This window comes from Eutrigla gurnardus (assembly GCF_963514095.1).
Source record: "Eutrigla gurnardus genome assembly, chromosome: 1".
Taxonomy (NCBI): domain Eukaryota; kingdom Metazoa; phylum Chordata; class Actinopteri; order Perciformes; family Triglidae; genus Eutrigla; species Eutrigla gurnardus.
Window position 1 is genome coordinate 26,734,727 of NC_139915.1, and position 22,429 is coordinate 26,757,155.

The 22,429-nt window shown below is 44.3% G+C and overlaps 1 protein-coding gene across 7 annotated transcripts in view; it reads right to left on the reverse strand.

Annotated features, from left to right (window-relative positions):
• Nucleotides 1-22,429, reverse strand: part of dmxl2 (Dmx-like 2) — a 39,383-nt gene that overhangs the window by 7,732 nt on the left and 9,222 nt on the right. For 2 of the 7 annotated variants that reach the window (XM_084009275.1, XM_084009277.1), the window contains exons 6-43: nt 20,919-20,985; nt 20,643-20,815; nt 19,689-19,869; nt 19,409-19,589; nt 18,805-19,023; nt 18,451-18,722; nt 18,046-18,315; nt 17,241-17,470; nt 16,843-17,045; nt 16,217-16,338; nt 15,787-15,876; nt 15,551-15,659; nt 15,343-15,462; nt 14,960-15,187; nt 14,456-14,742; nt 13,821-13,993; nt 12,760-13,411; nt 12,201-12,530; nt 12,000-12,119; nt 11,691-11,826; nt 10,730-10,840; nt 10,392-10,561; nt 9,738-9,835; nt 9,456-9,621; nt 8,747-9,011; nt 8,415-8,617; nt 7,920-8,315; nt 7,221-7,403; nt 6,791-7,087; nt 6,508-6,699; nt 6,300-6,376; nt 5,920-6,050; nt 5,170-5,415; nt 2,783-2,979; nt 2,534-2,667; nt 2,353-2,438; nt 2,009-2,210; nt 1,347-1,464 (exon numbers count right to left, since the gene is read on the reverse strand). In XM_084009275.1, the coding sequence (XP_083865401.1) occupies nt 1,347-1,464; nt 2,009-2,210; nt 2,353-2,438; nt 2,534-2,667; nt 2,783-2,979; nt 5,170-5,415; nt 5,920-6,050; nt 6,300-6,376; nt 6,508-6,699; nt 6,791-7,087; nt 7,221-7,403; nt 7,920-8,315; nt 8,415-8,617; nt 8,747-9,011; nt 9,456-9,621; nt 9,738-9,835; nt 10,392-10,561; nt 10,730-10,840; nt 11,691-11,826; nt 12,000-12,119; nt 12,201-12,530; nt 12,760-13,411; nt 13,821-13,993; nt 14,456-14,742; nt 14,960-15,187; nt 15,343-15,462; nt 15,551-15,659; nt 15,787-15,876; nt 16,217-16,338; nt 16,843-17,045; nt 17,241-17,470; nt 18,046-18,315; nt 18,451-18,722; nt 18,805-19,023; nt 19,409-19,589; nt 19,689-19,869; nt 20,643-20,815; nt 20,919-20,985 (7,435 nt within the window). Of the gene's footprint in view, nt 1-1,346; nt 1,465-2,008; nt 2,211-2,352; nt 2,439-2,533; nt 2,668-2,782; nt 2,980-4,262; nt 4,341-4,665; nt 4,849-5,169; nt 5,416-5,919; nt 6,051-6,299; nt 6,377-6,507; nt 6,700-6,790; nt 7,088-7,220; nt 7,404-7,919; nt 8,316-8,414; nt 8,618-8,746; nt 9,012-9,455; nt 9,622-9,737; nt 9,836-10,391; nt 10,562-10,729; nt 10,841-11,690; nt 11,827-11,999; nt 12,120-12,200; nt 12,531-12,759; nt 13,412-13,820; nt 13,994-14,455; nt 14,743-14,959; nt 15,188-15,342; nt 15,463-15,550; nt 15,660-15,786; nt 15,877-16,216; nt 16,339-16,842; nt 17,049-17,240; nt 17,471-18,045; nt 18,316-18,450; nt 18,723-18,804; nt 19,024-19,408; nt 19,590-19,688; nt 19,870-20,642; nt 20,816-20,918; nt 20,986-22,429 lie in introns of all 7 variants that reach the window. The other 5 variants (XM_084009276.1, XM_084009274.1, XM_084009271.1 and 2 more) reach the window with 4 other exon arrangements.

Genomic DNA, 22,429 nt, shown 5'->3' on the forward strand with positions numbered 1-22,429 from the left:
CTCCAGACTCCAGAGGCTACGTGGGGAGTGTGCGTATTCTGTTTTCCATGCGTATGGGTAAACTCTGCAGACATGCTGTGCTAAAATAAAATGGATGCATGTAAAGATACATATACTTCTTAGAAGAAGATAAATGGTCTCTTTCTGGCTTCTGCTTTCTGTCTTTTAACATCCTGACACTACATTTCCTGGCTGCGCATCAGTTATTTGATGACTCTTATGTGTCTTATCAATCACCACACTGGTGTGCGTCACAAAGCTATTATTGGCTACTAAAAGCCACTTTTTTCAGCTTAGTCACAGTAGGTGCGTTTCCATCAGCTGTTTAGATGCGCATCTAGATGTATCGCATCGGAAAATGATGATGGAAACGCCGTGATTCGCATTAAAATCCCCTGATTCGCACAAAATGAAATACGCTCGCTATGGCCGGGTTGTGGTTGATTCGAATGGGATGGAAACAGCTGTATGCGAATCAAGTGTGACGTAGCGCACATTCACCCCGACTGCTTCCGGTGTTTGACATTTAAATAGAGACCTCAACCACGCCGAACTGTCGGGACTCTCACCGTCAGAGCTTGCTGAAAAGCCCTCGGACATCGGTCAAACACCGGCCCGCCCAGCCCCACGCGAGTCCACACAGGCGGACTCTCCGTCGAACGCGAAACGCCAAGACGCGCAGCACGCAAACCAGCCGGGAGACAGACAGCTGAACACGGCCGAACTCGGGCCACTTGTGCCCACAAGGCTGTGTGAAAAGCCCATGCACCTCACCCAAGCACCGGCCGGTCCAGCCGGTGTCACCGGCAGGAAGACGACGGAATGTTTACAGGCTGGTTGCCATGCCAACCCGCGGAAAATCTTGCGTGACTTAGAAAACTCGCGCGAATTTGTAGTTTTCACCAAAGTCCGTTCTTTTGATGGAAACACACATGATTCGAATTTCTTTTAATGCCCATTTCCCAGTAATTTCGAATCACTTTGGATGGAAACATGGCTAATGTCTCTTAATCTGTCGATCTTGGCACTAAAGACTTTAGTGACTTGAGTCGGTCAAAAAGGGTCATTTTGTTTTATAGATCACTGTAAATATAAATAAATGTGTTATACACCCATTTTTAAAAATACAATTCCAAAGAAAATATAATCTTATATTTGGGCCAATGCAGTAACTGTGTTAGCGGAAGTGAACAAAAATTAAAATGTTACATTCAAACATTCTAGTGTAAATATGCACTATCATGACTTGTTAGATAAAACAATGGTGGGTTTAATCTTCATAGCTAATGATCACTTAAATGAAGAACAAACAAGCAAATGTTTGTATTTGCATGTGGGCTGCTGACCTCACTCTGCTTCCTTTTCTTAGTGAAGATGTAACGGATCAAAGTCTCCTGAAGAACTTCCTGTTTGACCAGGAAATGCCAAAGACGTCGGGCTGGAAAGGACTGATGGTTCTTTGTCCTAAAATATGATGGACAAAAATAAGTTGGTCACACATTGAGAGCATCCACTAAGGTGTTATGTGACAATTTATTTCCAATACCATGTAATACAATATGAGATACATTCTGTGTTGTGTCAAATACACATAGGGATTATTGATATGGAAAGGTCAAATAAAGCCAGAATTATTTAAATATTATAGTTTCACTGAAATCATATGTGCTTAATCTAAACTTGTGGAATCTAGTATTTAAATAATAATAATAAATACGTAATAAAATGAGTCAGACATTGCATTCTTTATTGTTTTTTAATTAAAAATGTACCTTGACATTTGCTACTGTTGGCTATAGGGTGCTTGTTGTTGTCAAAGTAAAATTGCTGCTAGGGTTTAGAAAAGGTCCGTTTTAAGTCAGGTTAATACTTAAGATAGTTGCATGTTCTCTGAAGATGCATCTTGGACATCATCTTTAAGGTATTGTTTCAAATTGTCACTTGCCCGGCCCTTAGTGTTTGAGAGCGTCTCTATATTTTCACATAGTGTACATAATTGAATACTGACTTGAAGGGCGTGTTGTCTGGCTCCAGCATGGCTTTGTGTCGGAGTATGGCGGGGCCACCGCCTGCACTGAGGTCAGTCGGGTATGTGTTGATGTAGTTGGGAGGCGGGCCGTCAAACTTGTTCATTCGCTCCAGCAGAAGCTGCTCCCAGTTCTCTAAAGTCTTCAACACGGCGTTGCTGAGAGGGGAGATGACTGGCAGGTCTGCGACGTAAACATAAATATATAGATTATACTATATATACACACACGGTATAGAGTCAGCAGCAACACCAGTACCAATAAAAATAACAATAATAATTTTAAAAATATTTCAGTGCATCTTCATACAGAATAAAGAGTGTACCTGTGATGTCAAGGCCAGTGAGAGGGAGGAAGTTCTTGACATTGTGATGAGCCAGTTTCACCATCACCAGGCGGATCAGAGCCCAACTACGTACCACAAAAACAGACATGCAGCCGGTTTAAAATCTGAAGCAAAGGTTTCAAATTAAGTAATCAGAAAAACAACAGTCGGTGACCCCCACCTGTATGAGTTGGGGTCAGAGTGCTCCGTTATCTGTGTGTCAGAAAGGAAGGCGTCGTCGTCATCTTCTTCGTCCTCCGCACCGCTTTCGTCTGAGTCACACAGAGCATTGCTGTCCGACAGCGGCAGGAAGGGCTGAGAGGGCGGAAATAATGATGGAAGTCAATGAAAAAGGCAGATGGAGATGGAATAAATTCTTGACAACCCGAAGACTATGAGTCACTGATCTCGGTGGAATGTAATGCCTTACTTTGGCCACAAAGTAGTCCCACATGCTCAGCTCTGGGGGAATGAACTTCTCCCTGTATGTGGGTCTCTCTGTGGGCAAGGGAGGAGGAGGGGCGGCGGCTGGTGTCTCCTTTACAGGGCGTCCAGGAACGAGCATCCTCATGTTGAACCTACGTCTGTATCGATCCCCATCCTCCGCAGGTGGCTGAGGGGGAGTCGCTGGGGGAGGAGAGAGAAAGCACGAAGAGATGGTATCACTCAAACACAATGAACTCTGATGCAACACACCGCATTATGCTGCAGTTTTTTTGTGCAAATGACGAGGACAAGCTCAGGCTCGGCATCATTTTACATCCAAATGAAGGTCGAGAGATAGATCAGCAGGAAGTGAACTGCACCCAGAAACCACAACGAGCACAGAACATCCGATGGAGCTGAATTATAAACTATGAACAGTTACCATAATCCTGTCTAAAATGTGGTTGTCGTCTACAATATAGCTTCGAGCCTCTGCGACTTTCATGAGTCATCGCACACAAAAGACAAATTGACACGCTTGGAAAAGAGATACGGATGCACACGTTCAAACGTTTAGTATGGAAGCGTGGGGCAAGACACGCTAAGCTGTGCACAAACCTGCACCATTATCCTGGGTGACTATCCCTGGCATCACACCAGACAAAAACAAGACACAAACCAGAGTAGACAGTGCAGTTAGACACACAGACACTACACAGACCATTACATAATTGAATCAGTGTATATTTGATGTAAGTGCGCGGCACAAGATACACACAGAGAAACACATCAAACGACCATGGCAAAATTTGTAGAGCAGTCATGTGCTAAGCGCTTTCTTGTATCCACAGCACTTGAGGGAAGCAGACACGATGAGACTGGTGACTGTAACATGTTTATTTTTGCTTTAAAATGAGTGTTACTTGGAATATGATCAATGAGTAACATTTGTGTATGGTTGAGTGTTTGAGACATGCATGTTCTTTTGCAGGGGCACTCAAAAAGGGCAGAGTTCTGACATTTTGCAGAGTGATTCATATCAACAGGCTGGCATTTAAGATCCCCCTTAACCAGCTCTTTAAAAAGGCTCTTTGCTGAGAGCTATCTCAGACTCTAGAGTGATATTGAGTCTAAATGCCAGCCCATATCTTCCTACCTCTGTGAGCACAGATTACTTTAGCCTAATGAATATGAATGAACAGTGAAGTTCAGTTCAACGGACTTGGACTTATACAGTACAGCTACTCAGGAAATGCCTCTATTTCTACAAATCTAAATATCGGATTCAAACAAACAGCTGAATCAAATCACACGAGAGCTACTAGTGATGTGGTTATTACCTCTACTACAAACTACTGATGTACAGCAAATATAGTCCATTCACAATCTTTTTAACCAGCTACAAAAGAGACAAAACAGGACTATTTGTACAGCTCCAGCTCTACAGGACTATATCTTTTTTCTAATAACCTCTCAAAGTGTACCTGGTTTAGTCTCAGATTCAGATTTAGTCTGAGAGGGTTGCTCAGCCTTGGCCTCTGAACACTCCTTGCTAGGCCCAGCTGTTGCTTCGGTGGCACAGGAGGAATGACACAATGAGTTGAGCTTGGAGGACGTTACAACATGTACATGCAACGCAGTACACACACACACACGCACACTCACACAGACAGACACACACACAGCTGTTGGCTTATCATAACACTAAACACGGATGACAATGTCTTCATAGCACTAGTGAGCTTTTTGTTTGTTATGGGCATTCACTAGTGGCTGCACGAGAGAGAGAGGGGTAAGTCAAGCATCCGCAACAATGCAAACCTGTACGATTACCATGCACTGCAATTCTGCAAACCAGCACTGCAATCCACCAGCTCAGTTACTCACAGCTGGCCTTAGTTGCTGGTGCCACAGTGCCCAACCCCTCTCCCCTTGAAACGGGAGGAGGGGGTCGTTTGGGGCTCTGGGTTTCAGTGGGGATGGGAGAGGGGTTTGGGGTGAGGCGGCTCTGCTCAGGTCTTCCTGCCTCTTGAGAGTCCTCTGGCCTGGCTGCCTCAAAATCAGCTGGCACTGGGACACAGGGCAGAGGGCACACTCACACAAGACACCACAGTGCAGCAGCATCTTAGGAGCATCAACAGGACTAGGTGTATGTCTATGTGACTATGTAGACAGGCCCGAGAGATTGGATGCATCGCCTCAGATCAGAGAGAAGTCAGGATGTTGAAAGACAACAGATGAGGCAGGAGAGGACAACGGCAAGATAAGAGTATAGGGACAGTGATAGCTTATGAAGAACAGGGAGGAAGACAAAAGACAAAAAATGACGGTGATGATGGAAATAAAAGGTATTAGTAATTAACAAAAACAATAACAAACTAATAATTCTACCTGGTGGGGCCTCAGGCCTCTTTGGCTTTATGATGAGTTTGGCCCCTCCCCCAAACACAGCGGCCCACATGCGGTTGTTGAGGGGATGTGCTGCCAGGCGGAAGAGTTCATTGCTGCTGTGAGTGCCCAGGCCGTGAATGAGCAGTGCAAGATAAACAGCCATGACCCCTTCACACAGCAGCACGTTGAGCCTCGGCTGGTCCTCCTCTCTGGCAGACGTCAACAGAGAAATCAGGGACGACACACCTGCAGAGAGAGGACACACACAACGTAAAGATTAACATGAAAAAATAAAAAACCCTGCCACAGCAGAATAAAACACTATCTCTGCACAAGACGGAGCTCATTTATGAAACATTTGCATGATGGCGTGATCAGTCTCTGTCTTTCCGTTTCCTTCCCAGAGGCCATGAAGCTCCTAATATAGAACACCATCTGCCTCTCTGCATAAACACAGACTGCCTGCTCTGCTCTTCCTCTCCCACTGCTTTCCATATTCTGTCTGAATCCCATCTTTGATGCTCACACATTCACCGTCTTCCCTTTCTATGCATTCGATGAGGATTCTGGAACATGATCAAACTTATCTATCTCATTAAAACAATTCTTAAGAGTATTAAGATCAAAATGTCAATGACGCACCATCCCCTGATAGTAAAGTTTTCTTTAAAAAGAAAAAAATCTTTCTTATACTCTTGCTCAATCTAACCTGAAACATACCCATGGTTGGTCAAGTAAGGTCTTTATTACCTGGCCACTGTGCAGGAGCAGAGTTGGGAGTTATATGTTCTTCAATGCTTTCTGTGCGGAGTCGTTTCCTCTCGCTGAGCAACAGGCCTTGGTACACCATCCCTGTAAACTGGTTGGCCTCTGCCTGGCTGCTGCCAAGCAAACGACGGAAAGATAAAGTTTGAGTGACAACCATACAAAACATGTACAGTATGTTTAACATTTAAAAGGGTCAGAATCAGGGTGTGGGTAGTAAAGCTTAGCATCAAGACCAACATGTTTATCTACTACGTGTACTTGCTACTGTCCTGGAGGGAAACAATTAGAAAGAAAATAAACACCAAAATATGCAACTATGGTGTTTTTTTCAGGAAAGCAAACCAAATCTTGCAGACAGTTACCTGTAGCTGTGACTGTCACACAGTGCTTGATAGACGCAAGCAGACAGAGATGCAGCTAACGTGTGCAGAGCATTCACCTGAGGACGAAAGACGGGCACATTTAATTGATAAAATATAAAAATGAACGACTACAGATGACTGTGAAAAAGACTCTATAGACTCTATACTCTGTCTATATAAAATTGGATGGTTAGTCTATAGTTCTGACCCGATCATCCATGATGTCAGGATGCGGCGTGCTCTCCATGAAGGTGATGGTGTGGAGGATGTCGTGAATGTGGTTGCTGAGGTGGAGAACTGGATTGGCTATGACCGTCTTGGTGGGGGCGATGCAAGCGGACAGCAGAGGCAGTGTAGTCGGCAGAGGCAGAGGAGACTGCAGCTGCTTAACGGTGGTCTCCTGCAGGGTGAGACAGGAAGATGTACGTTTGCTTTCGCTGAAGACAGATTGTTGGTAGCACATGCGTGTGTTTACGAGCATGTATGTGTACCTGCTGGCTCTCCTGCAGAAGGAAAAGAAGCTCCATGCGAACAGAGGTGACTCCTCCTCCCTTAGCTCCATGAAGGCTACAGTAGGACAGAAACACCCTGAGCAGGGCCTGGTTCTTCCTCAGCCACGCCTTGCGCCTCTCAGAATGCTGCTGCTTGGCCTGAAGACGCCGCCGCTCCATCTGGTGACGCTCGTAAGCCCCGGCCTCTGTGCGCTCCAGGGCGTCGTCCGATATGTCCACTGATGCAGTGCGCTCTCTCCAGCGCTCCACCTCCGAATCTTCATCCTTCCCCTGCACCTTTGTGTTGACAAAATGTATGCTGTATAACCATGGTCATCCAGGAAGAAAATAACACTTTTGCTAATATCTTGTATTGCACAAGTGAATATAAAGCCGTATGGACTAAATCAAGACTGAACACCAAGTGTACCTTGTAGTTGCAGATCGTATGCATGGCCGCTATCTCCTTCTCCAGCCAACTGTAGAGCTGAAAGCGGAGCTTCCCTCCATCCACCTCAAAGCCTGTGGCCAGCGTACGCAGCTCTGTCATCAGGATCTTCAGGCAAGCACGGAACTTCAGCTGCTCCGCTATCACGTCCACCTCTGACTCACCCTGCAATATATGAGAGCATCTCATTGGAAAAGGGCCACACTGTGCAGATTCACTTACTCCAGGGTTCCATAAATCAGTTCTGGGTACAGACTTCACCATACGATATATATTTTTTTTAATAATGAGGCTTGAGATAGATAAGAGGGTCAAGACCTCAGTATTGGTTGTATCTATGGCAATGGTCTAGGTCTTAGAGCAAGGCTCATCAACTGTATTGACCCTTCCTGGGTCAGTGTCATGACAGTTCAGCTGCTTTTGTCGGAGATGTTAAATCCAAATAAGTTTAATTTGAATGCTAAAGTGCTGGTTGTGAATCAGATAACACCCCTATATCCCAGTTAAGTCAGCAGAGAAACTGCCCTAGGCATCAAAATCTCACTGTGTGTTTGATGTTCTGGTCAAAGAGATACAGACTCGTACTCAAACTTTGCCTTAACCCGAGAAGTAACACATTTGTATTATTTTAAACAGAGAACCATACTATATTATTCTCATGGATGCTCATATTATTCCCACCTGTGAGTCCTCTCTCTGCAGTTTGGGGCCACCACTCTCCAAGCCGGCGTCTGCTTTGGTCTCAGCCTCTGGTTTCTTCATGGTCAGACCATCATCGTCCTCATCTTCATCATCATCTTCGTTGCCCCCTTCCCAATCCAGCTTCAGTTCGTCGTCCTCCACCTTGACCAAAGGCTGGCTCCAGTCCAATGCACCCCCACTATCATTTCCTCCCCAGGCATTGGTAGGGGCTGCAGGGGCACCCCAGTCCAAGCCTCCCTGGGTGCCATTTTCCAAAGGCTGGGTCGAGTTTACGTTGGCCTTGGATGAAGCTTTGCTGAGAGGCGAGGAACCAGATTTTCGACTAACTTTGGGGATTTTGGAGAGCACTTCCAGAGCCAGAACAGGGCAGCCCACCTACAGGGGATTTACATGTGATTAAAACCGTATTATATAACATTTGCATAGTTGTCACACTTTACCAATCTGTATTAATAATATTACTGATGAGCCCACCTTGAAGTGGGCATTGGCAGTGGTGAAGAACAGTTTGCGCTCTATAAGGTTGATCTCATCGGCGCTGCTCTTCTCAGAAGTGCGGCCCACAGTCGTCACTGTGCCCTCTGGGTTTGCAAAGTGGCGACGGATGATCAAAGGGTGTGTCCTCAGGTAGTTATAGAAACTAAACACCACAGGGTTGCAAGCTTTCACCATCACATCTAGCAAAGAGGGATGAAGAAAAGGAGAAAGAAGAAACACTTCAAGCATCGAACACGATGTAAATAGGGAGCAGAATGAGCCGGTTTCAGTGGATCATGCTGTGTAATACTGGAATGTCAGCAACTGACCAGGGTTCTCGTCATCCTCTTTGGGGATTCGTTCCAACAGTGTGTCCAGAGCTCGCGTGTAATCCTTCATGATCCAGTAGGCTATGCTGCGCAGGAACGGGTCAGGGTGCAGTTTGGAACAGTGGTAACCACTTCCATCCTTGTTACAGCCCAGGACCTTCTCATAAAGGAGGCCTTGGCAGGTGGGTGAACTCTCAAAGTCAGCCTCGTACAGCCTTGCTACAATCATGGCTAACTGGAGATCCTCCATCTTCTCCAACAATACCTGTACATGATGGGACAGTGGAGGACAGGTGAGACTGGCTCAAAAACTACAAAAAGAACATTTAAAAAAGTAAGCATCAAAGTGCAGAACTGGAAGGAGTTTTTGAGGTAGTGGTTCTGAAGCATATACTGCTCGTGTTTGTATTTCCTTTTTTGTTTATCTGTATATTTTGACTGTGCAGTATAAAAACCCTGGCCAAGGAAAAATATGCAGGCTTTTTATGGATCTTATCAGTGTAACTTAGAGTTAGTATATACAGCTCTCCAAGCAACAGAAATCTGCTTTAGTAGTGATGTAGTGATTTGACTCATGCAAACACGTCTTCACACTATATTAAAACAGGGCTATGCCAAGTTTCTAAAGTGAGGGAAATGACAATGGAGTGTTGGAGCAGACTCAACAGTAAAAAGCTATGTCTGTGTAGAGTGTGTGAGTTGTTCACACCTCTATGGCATCTTTTAGTGAACCAGCAAGCAGGAAGAAGGCAGCGGACTGTTCAAAGCGCTGCTTTCCCAGCAGGGAGAAAGCATTTTTCAGAGCTGCCTTTCGCCATCGGTCTTCACTGAAGTTGTTCTTGAAGAACTGAGTCATCTTCTCATCATGCTGAGATCTGAGAGAATAAAACCACACAGCCCATAATCCCATGGAGGTTCTTTTGAGGAACGTAACTGAAATTAAAACTGTAGCTCAATTTAAAAAATGATGTGTTTTGAAACGATGTCCTACCTGAAGAGCCCCCACAGGACAGCTTTCTTCTTCATGGCCAAGTAGAACAGAGCAGCATCAAGGGGGTCATTGTGTCTCTGGAACGCAGCTTTACCTATCTGATTTCACACAAACATCACAGTATCTAAGTCAACATTTTGAGTTTGAACGTATTTGTTGTTATGATGTTAAGTACACTTCAAAGACAAAATAGGAATCAAAATATCAAAACCGCAGATAGTCCAGAGGAGTACAGAGAAAAATGTATGTCTCCAGATACAATAACTGCTGTCTTGGCTTTGAATTTCAAGTGTCAGTTTGATGGCTAGACAAAAGGCCTCACAAAAGACAAAAAACTAATTTGTAAATATAAAATTACATTTAAATTATGTTTTAATATTTTTGTTTTGTTGAGACATGCTGGATCAACTCTGGTATATTGTTGGTGATGTTCTAACTGACTGCATTATACTAAGGTACAAAAAAAAAAAAAAAAGGACTCGGACCTTGAACATAGGTAGAACCTCTGAGACAGTATACTTATTTATGTGCAGAACATTCTGCAAGTGGTATAAAATATCAGTTAGCTAGTCCATATTTCCTTTTCTAGTTTATCGTTTGCATCACTGTCCTAATGTTAGAAAGTGTCGGTTTTATTTGAATTTGTCCTAGTACCTTCTCCACCATTTTCCGCAGAGTGTTGATGTTGCGTATCCACCAGCCCACTCCAACAGCTCTGAGCTCAGACCACTGTGGGTCGCCTCTCTGCATGGCTGGGATCATGTTCAGCAGCTCTTCCTCCGCCTCCGAGTGGAAGGCCCATGCAAAGTGGCACGTTGATAGACCTGCCACAGGGAGAAGGAAAGAGAAAGATGTCTGAAGTTCATTCCCAAGATTAAATGCGCTACAAATTTCAATCTCATTATCACAAAATCAAGACAATGTAGTGTGTATTGTTGCCATACAAAACAATGCTCTTTCTCTGCAGCAATATAGTGAGCAATGTGGTTTACCCTGGTGGAGAAGCTGCATGCGGTAGAGGGGGGGCAGGGAGGTGAGCAGGCAGGTGTGAAGACGCATGGCCAGCAGGTACCTCAGTCCACACTCATCGAGAGCCTCGCCACCTACACAAACACAACACCAGGGAGCCGTCAGCTTTGCCATTATTGTTCAGCCGACCGCTCTATTAAAACAGCAACCACAAAGCTAAGCCCTTTAAAACTCCTGTATCACTTGTGTTAATGTGATCCTGTCGGAGACGGTGTCTCCTGTCCCTGAACCTTCTTACCCTCTCTGTGCTTACTTAGCCCTGGAACAACCTGCTTATGTCTTCATCTCAAAAGACTAAATAAAAAGGATGGAAAATTGTACAGTGTCTGTACATATGCAGTTAAAGAGGAACAGTATAAGCACCACTGTTTATGTTAATACAGATTTGATGGCTGGAGATTAACTTTACCCATGAACACACAATCAAGAAAAAATGATGCTTAGCTTTTATGTCTACAACCTTCAGTCAACTTCAATACAATCTCTTACCAAGGGTAACAGCTAACGGCCCGGTAGACCATAAGGCAGGCCAACATGCTTAATTACAATACAAGTCCATTCTGCAGGGACGAGTGTATCATGTGTCTTACATACAAAGTACAAAATAAGGCATATTAATTCATCCGCAAAGGAAAAATGAGCATAGGGACAGCTACAGAATAAAGACCCTGGAGGAGGTCTGTCTCATTAAGTTTTTTTTGCTAGTTGAAAAGGTGTATAATACAGAGATGTCTGTGAAGCAAGCATCATAAGTGCTTATTGTGGTATAATGTATTTTAATGTGGTACCTCAGCTCAGTAAACCTTGGTACAATAGGTTATATTTACTTTATATTATATTATTACTATTATATTATATCTACTGTAACTCTACTGTACATCACAAATATGATTGTAACCCATATGCACAAGAACATGTACTAGCCTGTGTACTGCTGATCAGTGGAGCTGGTGACCTCAGCACTGGTGGTTGCAACTGTATCGGCCAAGGCCACCAAGAACATCTGCTCCAGTCTGGTCAGGCCTGGGAGGCTGGAGTGCATGAGGTGACTGGACAAAACCTGGACACGCAAAGGAAGAAACAACAAACTCAGAACGCCCGATTCAAAAGGTGTTTAATGATGATGCAATATGTGAGTAATATGTGCAGATTAGCCTATTATATTATCATGGTCATGTTTCGTCCCCTTTATTCTCCTCTTCCTCTAATAATAAATAAATAATACAGCAATACCTGAGCGTGCTCCGGTCCAAAGTAGGTTGGTCCATATTGAGAGAGGTTGATAACTCGAGACTTCTTCTCTGGTTTGTCGGTGGCAAAGTTCACAAAATCATCTGTGTTGACCGTTTGCACCTGTCAACACCAGAGGAAAGGAGTATTAGTGGACTACATACACCTGAAACAATAAAATTATGCTCTCTTAACTCTACCTACCTGAAAGAGGTCAGCATACTGGTCCTCTGTGGACTTCTGGGATCCCTCACCATCGGCCCCCTTAGTTCCCTTAGGGGCCTCTTCGGCTCCCTTGTATGAGGTGTCCAGGTCGGCCAACATGAGAGAATAAAGGGGCAAAGGGGGGATGGAGTTGATCTCTGTATAGTCCCTGCCCCCATCGCGGCCAGCCACAATGGTGTCTTTTGCTGTGCTGCCAGTCACACTGATGGTACGAGACAGATGTCTCCTGGCTCCGCCCTCACCTGCCTCCACATCCCTGACCACAGCAACTTCTCCGGCAATACATTTCACCAGGTGAGCAAGGATCGCCTGATATACAGAAGAGCAATGGGTTACACAGTGTATAGAACAATGTGGATTACATGTGCTTGATAATCACATAATTAGTCTGTGGGCATCTGTCTTTTGGGTCAGGCTAATACAGTAAAGTTGGGCTTCAATGTACATTAGCATACTAGAGATTTGAATAATGTTTATAAATGAGAGTTTTAAATAATAATTTTGCATATTTGACTGAATGAGCCGGAAACAAACTCGCCTTGGCACGGCGAACCTTGCCCAGGTCCATGAGTTCCAGCAGCTGGGTGGGATGGTACTGGGGTAGAGTCGGGGACAGTGAGTGAGCTGCTTCAAACAGTCCCCCTTCTTGAAGTCCTGCTGGGGCGCGGAGGCCCTCATCCACCGCAGCACTCCCTTCAAACACACTCTTAGACCTGGCTCTCCCTTCAAAGGCCGAGGAGGAAGCCATAGGTTGACCTCCAGCAATGTCCGCGGATGATAGGTTACCCTCCTCTCCCTCCCCAGGCTTCTTGTCCTGATGCCACTGGGCATACACATGCATTTCACAGTCCATGCCCACCACCAGGATGCCATCCCTCACCCAGGACAGGGAGACCGGCAGAGACGGCGTGCCGTCCACAGAGGACAGGAGGTCCACGGACCGAAGCAGGATCCAGCGTGAGCGGATGCCCTGTTTGATACTGCCCCCTAGAGGAAGGGTGATGACAGCCACCCCCTCCTTGCTGCTGGTTGGCTCATTGACCACGCCAGAGATACGGCCATACATGAGAATGTTGGATCCAACTCCCACGGTGAGGATGTGAGATCCGTCCTCCTTTGATAGCCAGTCCAAGTGAACGTAGTGCTTAATGTTGGGGGAGCTGTGGTCTCTGCTCATGTACAGGTCAGACCTGGCATGGAGAAAATTATAAACTTATGAAACAACCATACTGATAAATATACCAGCTGGGATGTTGCGATCCCAACAATTAATACAAATTCAACCAATCCCTTTGAATCAAGCGCAAGCTTGCAATTTTGTCCAATATCCGCCGCTTTCCCGTAAATGTCCTAAATAAAGAGGGAGCTGGCACGGTGGAGATCACCAGATCGCATATCACAAAATATAACTGGTTTTCTGTTTGATGATAAAGCAATAACTATAAAACAATAACGCCTAAAAACATTGCAATATGCATTGTAATTTTTTTTTTAAAGCTGCTGTGAAATCAGGCATTTAAATCAGCACCAATCCAGGAGAGACTGCCATATGGTGGCTGACAGATTATGATATAAACACATAAGCAGTGTTCGCCTGACCTGCTGTAGACAAAGAGGTTGGAGTCCACACTGACTCGTGGATCCAGGGTTGACGAGGGTCTGGTGAAGTCGTCCAGGTGGAGAGTTTGCTCTAAAACCCACTCTGAGCCGCCGGTAGATTCACACTCATAGATGGACACGTGCATGGAGAAGTCCTCTCCAGAACCCTGCAGCTGAGGATAAGAGGGGAGCTTTCTCAAAATGTCTAATTTAAAAAAAACATGACTCATAGGCCAGACTGCTGTTCATAGACCTCAACTCAATGGAGTTTCAATACAATGACATCCAGCTCCAAATACTTCAAATATAGAGTAGCAACAGGATATGGAAGCAGATCCTCAGATAGTTGGGTTTTATCAATTCCCGGCGGTTAGCAAATATTTTAAATGCACTGCAGTGTATAATATTCAGAATGTATGTTTATCTTATTTAGTTCCTCCATCACTATTCTCCAGTTTACATAAATACTGTATTCACATGCTAATATATGGAACTTTTTTATTAATTTTGGAGGATCCAGCCTATAGGTTGAGATAATGTTTATTCACTGCATTTACATTTTTTTTATTGCAACTGTCAACCTCAAGGTTTTTGGTACAATGCTCCATTACAAAGCTACATTTTTTATTCCTTACCTGTCCTTGTCGTGTTTTTTTAAAGGCCATGGCCAGTCTGCCGATGTAGGAGCAGGACACAGCGACAGGCCTCCCAGACACACACACAGCACTGTTGTTGTCTTCTTCCTCATTCATCAGAGCCCAGGGCTCCCAGCGGTACATGCGAGTGTCCCGGTCGTCGTCGCTATACCCGTCATCACCCTCCACAGCACAGCGCCAGAACCGCACGCGGGAGTCAGAGCAGGTAGTGACAATCAGGTACGGTGCCAGGCACACGGGGTAGATAGATGAGGAACTCAGATGACCTAGCAGAAAGAGAAGGCAGTATGAAAACTGAGAAAGTTTCAAGCATGTTGGGAAAAAACCCTTTCAAATGTCTCACTTTATTTTCAAACCGATTGCGAACGTGCACTTAAATCAACGTGGGACTATATCACCTTGGGAAAACAGGATGGTACGCATTGCTTTAAATTTGGCAACAACATGGTGTCAGTCATGTGAAAACGGTGTACCCATCCCAACCTGCAGAGGGCGTGGCCCTGGTAACCTCCACTCCGTGGGGGAGGTCGAGCCGCTTGCTGTACACCAGCTTGGAACTGAGGATGAGTTTGCTGGCTGATTGCAAGTTGGCTGTAGAGGCTGACCGGGGCAGGGGTCTGATGGGTGAGGTCTCCGGAGATGAGTCGGGATTCGCAACTTGATTGGGAACCATGAGCTGGCTCTGGAAGCTAAAGTCTGGGCTCGGCTCATCTGGAGACAGAAACGCAGGAATATTATGGTTTAGTAAAGGAAGTGTGATTTAGATAAAACAGGTAGGCTTCACATTTAAGAATCATGCTAAAAAAATATCCACAAAACTTCCAATTGTGCCAATAACTGCCCAACTGTGTGCACCGTACACTTACCAACACAAGCCTGCACAGACTTGAGGTGCAGGTGCCACATCTGCAGGACAGAGTTCCTGTTGAGATCCTTTTCTATTACCACCAGGAAGAACTTCTCAGAGAACGGGGCAGGTTGGTAATCTGGATATAGTAAAATTACATTATCTTCTAATACTCAGGGTTGAAAAGTACGAGGAAACAGATCTATCCAATGTTCAACGTGATATACCTTCACCAGACGGAAAGGCCGGTGTGTAGGCTTCTGGTTCTGTGTGAGGCTTGTAACCTAGAATGAAGTCCTCTTGGAAGACATGCAGCAGCTGGGTGTTGGCGCCACACTGGATGCATATGGAAAAAGCATCAAACAGGTGACCATGTCTATTGATCTGAAAGCTTTGGTATTCCAGGCAATTCATCTCTGTACACCACTGATTTGAGGTGGGTGTGAACACCACAGCTGCTAACCTGGTTTGTAATGACGTCCAACTCTATGATACATCCAGGTCTGGCAGTCGACTGCTGGCTGACGATGTTGAACACTTCGCCCACCAGTTTCTAAACAGAGACACACGTGGAAAATGGCAAACCATCCGTTTAGTGTACTGCATTTGAAACCACTAATGCGGTGAGAAAAATATGCACATTAGGATGCAAAGTACAGGGTGATGCAGGCTGGTGGTTGTTATGAAGCAAGAGATAGAACAAATAGCTTTATGAAGAAAATAGATCTGTGTACCTGATGTAGATGCAATTTATAAATACAATTTGCATCAAAAGGAAATGAAAAGCTCACAGATGTTGAAAAGCTGGCCTAAAAGAAGAATTTAATATCTGTGAATAATGTTGATTTTATCTGATTTGTGAGGTGCAGTGGAGAGTGAGTGTGTCCACTCACAGACGTTTCAGGGTCTGACAGCTCATCCAGTAGTTTTCTGGCATCCACCACAGCTTGATAGAGACGCAGGTTTTTACCATCTGATGCCACGAAGCAGGCGCTGGCGCTGTTACAATATGTTCCTGAGGGACACAACACGATGTTAGTTGTAATAATGTATTAACTACTATTTGTTGAACAATAGGAACATATTCATAAATTGAGCCATGTGCCTATAGCAATGATAAATACTAGATCCAGGTTGGATCTTAATGGAAAAGGTATGTTGTTCCTTTTTAATAACAGTCATGGAAATATGTTGCTAGGCAATAATAAAGCATTGAAATAGAAAATAATCAACTTTTTAGAATGAATCTCACATGAAAAATGTGCTTGGCTAATGCATAGCATTGGAGGTATATATACTTCAATTCCCTGAATGTTATTATATATTGTGCATACATTTGGTGCAATTTTATCCTGACAAATAGTGAACCAAATACCAAAAGCAGAAGTTCAGATTATTCAGCAATAGTGAAGCTTCCACTTTTATATTATAGTTGTTGGTAATCATTTACTCATAACAAGAATCGATGGGGTTAAAACTAACACCCATCTAAAAAACACAAAAAGCATGGTGTGCTTACCAAGTACAGAGCTGGGTACTAGTGTAGGGAGCCAAGCAACATTGCTGAAGGCTGAGGTGTGCAGAGAGTTGATACGGGCCAGTTCAGAGACGCCACCGGTGCAGGACAGGGGTCCAATATGGTCCACCCTCCACAAGATAAGCTCACTGTAGATGGCATTGGGGTCATGGAAGGTCCTTGTAGCTGCATTACGAAGCTGCTTCCTGCTAATGGAAAGGTAACGCATCGTAAGAATGTTTTCATGCAGAGGACAACAAGATCATCATTTATGAATGCGTGTCGCACAGTGTTGCAATAAGCAGCATCTTTGGAATTTCAACAACGTCATCTTTGCACATTCTTCTCCCCGTCATTTACTTCCTCCTGTTTCTTTCTCTGCCTTCCCTATTGGGTTGTACCTGGGAAGTCCCTTTGGTATGGGAAAGGTAGGAGGCTGCTCTCCTTCCAGGCTGCCAGGGGCCGAGGGAGGGGTGAGGAGAGCATTATGGTGAGAGGAGGTCAGCAACAGTGGCAGCACTGTGTGGCAGGCTTGGTCATTCAGGTGGAAGCGGTGGCCGCAGTACCGGAACTTGTGTGATACGGTCAGTACGTTGGAGAAGGCAGAGCGCTCGGCAAATGTCACTGCCCACTGCAGAGAGAGAGAACCAAAAATGAGAGATTAGAGAGGGCTGGGAAGGCTGAAATGGAGCTGGACGATATGGAGAAACATTTTTTTAACAAAGACCTAAATGTGGATATTGTAATAAAATTGTAGGGTTCCCTATTGGTGTCTAAACAAAGTGTTTATTCAGCAATTTTAGACAAATTTTCATTAGTAACGTGGATATTATGACTAAAGGCAAATAATAAAACAGCTAGAACAGTCCGGTAAACTCAGAAAATGACCCCACTATACTGTATTGCAGCCTTTAAAGCCAACAAAAGACAACACTTTTGCAATACTATGATATCTGAAATCTAAGATGATATCTATGTCTCATATCACAATAGTGATATAATATCAAATGTATCGCGTACAAACAATCAAGTACAATATATTAATTTGTGTATGAAATGACATTATGTTTTCCATGTGAAATTTTAGAAAGGGTTAAGGAGTTACATTACGTTTTTGGACACACACGTTGGTCATTTATGAAAACATGCTTACATTGAACCTGGCGGAACAAGGGCTCTTCAATTTCGTTCTCAACAATCTCTTACCTGATTGAGAGATCCGTCAACATGCTTGGAGACCATCATGACAGCAGGACTGATGCCAGGGCGGGGATTGAGAAAGGGGGCCAGAGCAGGTGAACCCAGGCTGGCCGAGGCTGAAGCAGAGTGGGAGACACGCTGAACCGTCCCCCCCTGCTCTCCTGCACCGGCACTGTCACCCTCAGTCAAAGTGCAGGCGTACATCAGGATGTTTTTACTCAGCGAGTTGGCATCACCTGTAGGAAATGCCACTGGAATACGGGAGGAGAAGGACACCTAATGGGAGAATTGGAGGGAAATAAAATGAATTCTGACCACAGGCATATATTCATTACAGTCATTCAGTCCTATAGAGACCTAATGAGCAATTCACACCAATGGGATATCAGCGAGAAAAAGAACATTTCTCACCTGAACCTGTCTGAAGATACCCTGGTTGAATTCGTCCAAGTACTTCACATGCCAAACCAGGAATGCTCCATCAGCAGGGTGGATGGTGAATAACATGTCTGGGCTCTTGTTCCACTCTGTGATCAGAGTCTCCATCTTCCTCTCCAGCAGCATGGAGGGCAAAGGCATGCTGGAGCTTGATCCCGGGGAGGATGCCTTAGTGCTTCCCTGCTCCCCTGGCTCACCCTCTTCACCCTGCTCTGAGGACGCTTTATCAGACATCTCGTCTAGGTCTAGAAAGCCAGAAAAAATATACTTTTACGATATGAAGATGCTTTTATGTGTTTCAAGGAATGTGTGTTGGCTTGGTCGTACCAAAGTCAAACTTCATATGCGATCCTTCAGGGTCCAGGGGGTCCTCGGTAGTCTGTTCAAGCTGCTGTTCAGAGAACTTACGGAGCTGCAGCATGAAGAGGTCCATGGATGAAGTGAAGCTGAGGTCCTTATTGTTGAGCCAGTGAACAACAAAGCCTCCACCACCAGAGCCATCGTCTGGGTTGAACACTGCAGACTCAGCCAGCACTGCTGGGATATCTGACGGAGGAAGAGGGAGATAGGAAGAAGAGATATGTGGATAGAAGTAGTAACAAGGGAAAAGACTTTAAAATATTACTGAGCTTATAAGCTTAGACTAGGTACACAGCTGTGCTGAATGTCTTGCTCACTGATGCATTTATATTAGGTCACAGAAGCCATTTATGCTGTATCACTTGCTGTTGCACAACACATATCATAAGCAAAACACATTTAGTTTTGGATAGCCATTTTATCATGTTTTACAATGAAACCATTCTTTAATCATATTTTTAGTTAATAAGTTAAAGCAAAAACACAATATAAGAAAATCATAAGCCAATATCAAATCTATATATGGAAATATAGAAGTGTTTCTGAGCCATTTCCAACAAAGACACCCTACCTGTGTTGGGGTTGATACTGGCGGAGATATGGAAATGACACAGAGCGTTGGCATGATGGGCGATGTGGCGGTGAGTGTGTGCGTCCTGTGTGCCAAGCTGAGAGGGCAGCAGCTCACTGTGAGCCACCAGAGCAGAGGATCGTCGCCGGCCTCGGCGCAGATGCTTCAGGTGGTGGATTGACTAATTAAGCAAATCACAGGGATAAAACACGGGAGGTACACATTTTATATTCTCTTATTAATGAGATCTGGTCAGATTTGACTGAGTAAGTAGGTGTACCTCTAAAGCATGCTGGATCTTGTCCTTATTGCCTGCCAGGCCTGGCAAGCTGGAGCTGAAGGAGTGTGTGTTCTCAGAAATCTGTCCTCCAAGCAGGCTGTCTTCCGGAAGAAGGGTCTCCGACCACAACCTACACACACCATCCTCGCAGGATGTCAGCAACACATTGCACACCGAACCCCTAGAAAAAGAAAAACGACTTTAGTAAAATATAAGGAGAGACTGTATAACATTGATGATATAATTGATTCAATCAGCGACACAGCCAAACAGAGAACTCCTTCTGGCTCGCCGCTTCCACCAAAGATTCACCGTTCTTAATTTGCACACATGGCACATATGGACAGATAGCAACTCACAGTGATGATCAAATACAGGCAGTCAATGACAGCCTCACACCTGACAGACTGTCCACTTTGTGTGGCACGTTTCAAAGGGAATTCATTCCAAAGTCAGTAACACCTATATCGGCTGGTGTTCTGGAAAAATGTTTTTACAGTGGCAACCCTAATACAGAAATGATGTGTACTTAATGTCCCAATCCAGAGTAGAGAGGACTACCTGTTTACTGGCAGAAGGATCCATGAGTGAATCACAAAAATTTACAGGCAGCATAATCAATACTTTTCGTAAGTAAAGCTTTTTTAATGTTGCATAATAGAAACGCTGAAATCTCTGTAAGCGTAAAGCCATAAAAGTTTCAATGCTTTAAATTTACCCAAACAAATAAAGAAATGTAACAGCATGTGACAGGATACAAATGTTATCACATGGTACACAGTAAAGAATTTACACCCTTGTTTATTAACAAATGACTCAGAAGAGGCAACATCTCTATTTTTAGTCAATAAATTATGTAATGCTTTAAAAGACAACAGGCATGTACTTAAATATGTAAACAATAAACATGTCACTGGCCTTACTGGCCACGTGACTGTGTGTGTGCTCTCTTACTTGGGCATGAACTTGCTAGTCTTCCTCCAGGACATACCGGTGACCAAGCGAGGATGGGCCAGGTAAACAAAGGAGAAGTTGACAGGAAGGGGCTTTTTATCGGAGGGGTCGTGGACCACCACTGCAGAACGCCAGCCCGTGGTGGGATACCACACTTTAAGTAAACAGTCATCCTGCGTATGAAAACACACGCGTGAACATACGTCATATAAACACATCATCACAGACTTTACAATTACAAAAGCTGTTCAACACTTGTTTAAATGAATGATATACCTTCCCAACTGTTGCAAAGTACTCCCCGTCAGGAGACCACTTGGCAATGTGAACAGATGCAGCAGTCCTGAGAGCAACACAAGCACAAACAATGGTATCAGCAATATTCACTTCTCCATGGTGAAACTAATCGCAGAAGAAACACATGTTGTTCTCTAGTCAGCTGTCAATGAGTATGTGGGTCAACATTGTGCAACTTTGTAATTTCAGAGCTTGCACTTCCCCGTTCTAGTCTCATCACATGACTCTGTTAACATAATACGTCTATACATGTGTACACAGCTTAAAGCACAGATCACAGACTCAAATTGGTAAAATCATATTTTTAATAAGGTAGAATAAAGCCTTTATTCTTGTAGTCTCAGTAACGTGTGTTTCAAGAAAAAGAAAGTGAGAAAGCAGAAAACCAAGATTCGAGAGACGCAAGGATACTATGCTCATGTTTTTAAAAAAAGTATGGTTAGCACTACACTTGAAGTAAAATATGGAAAACATTTGGGTTTCACAGCAAGGAAACGTAGAGCTTGACGTGGCTAAAGCTATCTTTTTATAAAATATTACAAATTAATAATCATATGGAACCAAAGTTACTATTGTAGCTATACTTCCATTGACGTTACTAGGGGCTGTTGTATCCTTGGTGAAGTGCACTTAGCATGAATAAAGAGCTGGGTTTCACGTGTGGCTACCTGCTAGCATGTCCCAGGTGATGTCATCATTATCAACCAATTAGCGTAGGTGTCTCACGCGCTGGGAGGTTGTAATGCTAGGCTAGCTCGCGATCATTGGGAACCGAAAATAATGGCGGCTAACGTAGACATTGACGTGGTGACTGTTTTGCTTTTGAATTGATTTCCCAAGTGACATTTTCAAGATGAACAATAATTACCTGAACGGGGGACAGAAAGACTGGAAGGGCTCAAGCGCGCAGGTAATGGCTTCGTTGGGCACTTTATCGACGCTAACGTACGGCTAGCTAACGACAAAACTTCTAAATAACAAACCATTTTGCTGCCCATGCTTGTTCTTCAACGCCGTCAGTGACCCATGGAATAGTACTGGTTTTGACAGTCTTGCCGTAAACAAGACAGCCAACAAACAGCAGAGCTACGGTAACGTCATGTGGTTCAATTACAATTTTGGGGGTCACGCGTCCAAATAGGTTCAGGACAAATACGTTGACAGAGAGATGCGCGTGCACACAGCGAGAAGTTGAGGGAGAATTGAAGCGTCGCGTGCTCGCGCTGACTGTGCAGGGATTGTCGTTTAGGCGACGCAGCGAAGGCATTGATTAATTAACTGCTATCAAATAGCAGATAAGCCAAAACCAAGTGCGGCGCAATCGCGGTCGACGACAGCAGCGATGTCAGCAATGCTGCACGAACGTCACTCCTCATCGGGTATGTGACTTATGAAGGCGTAAATTAGATATTTTTTTAAATCTTAGGAGAACAAACTATTTGAATGCGAATCAAATGAAGTAATTAAAGGGGTGCATGCACTATTTTCAC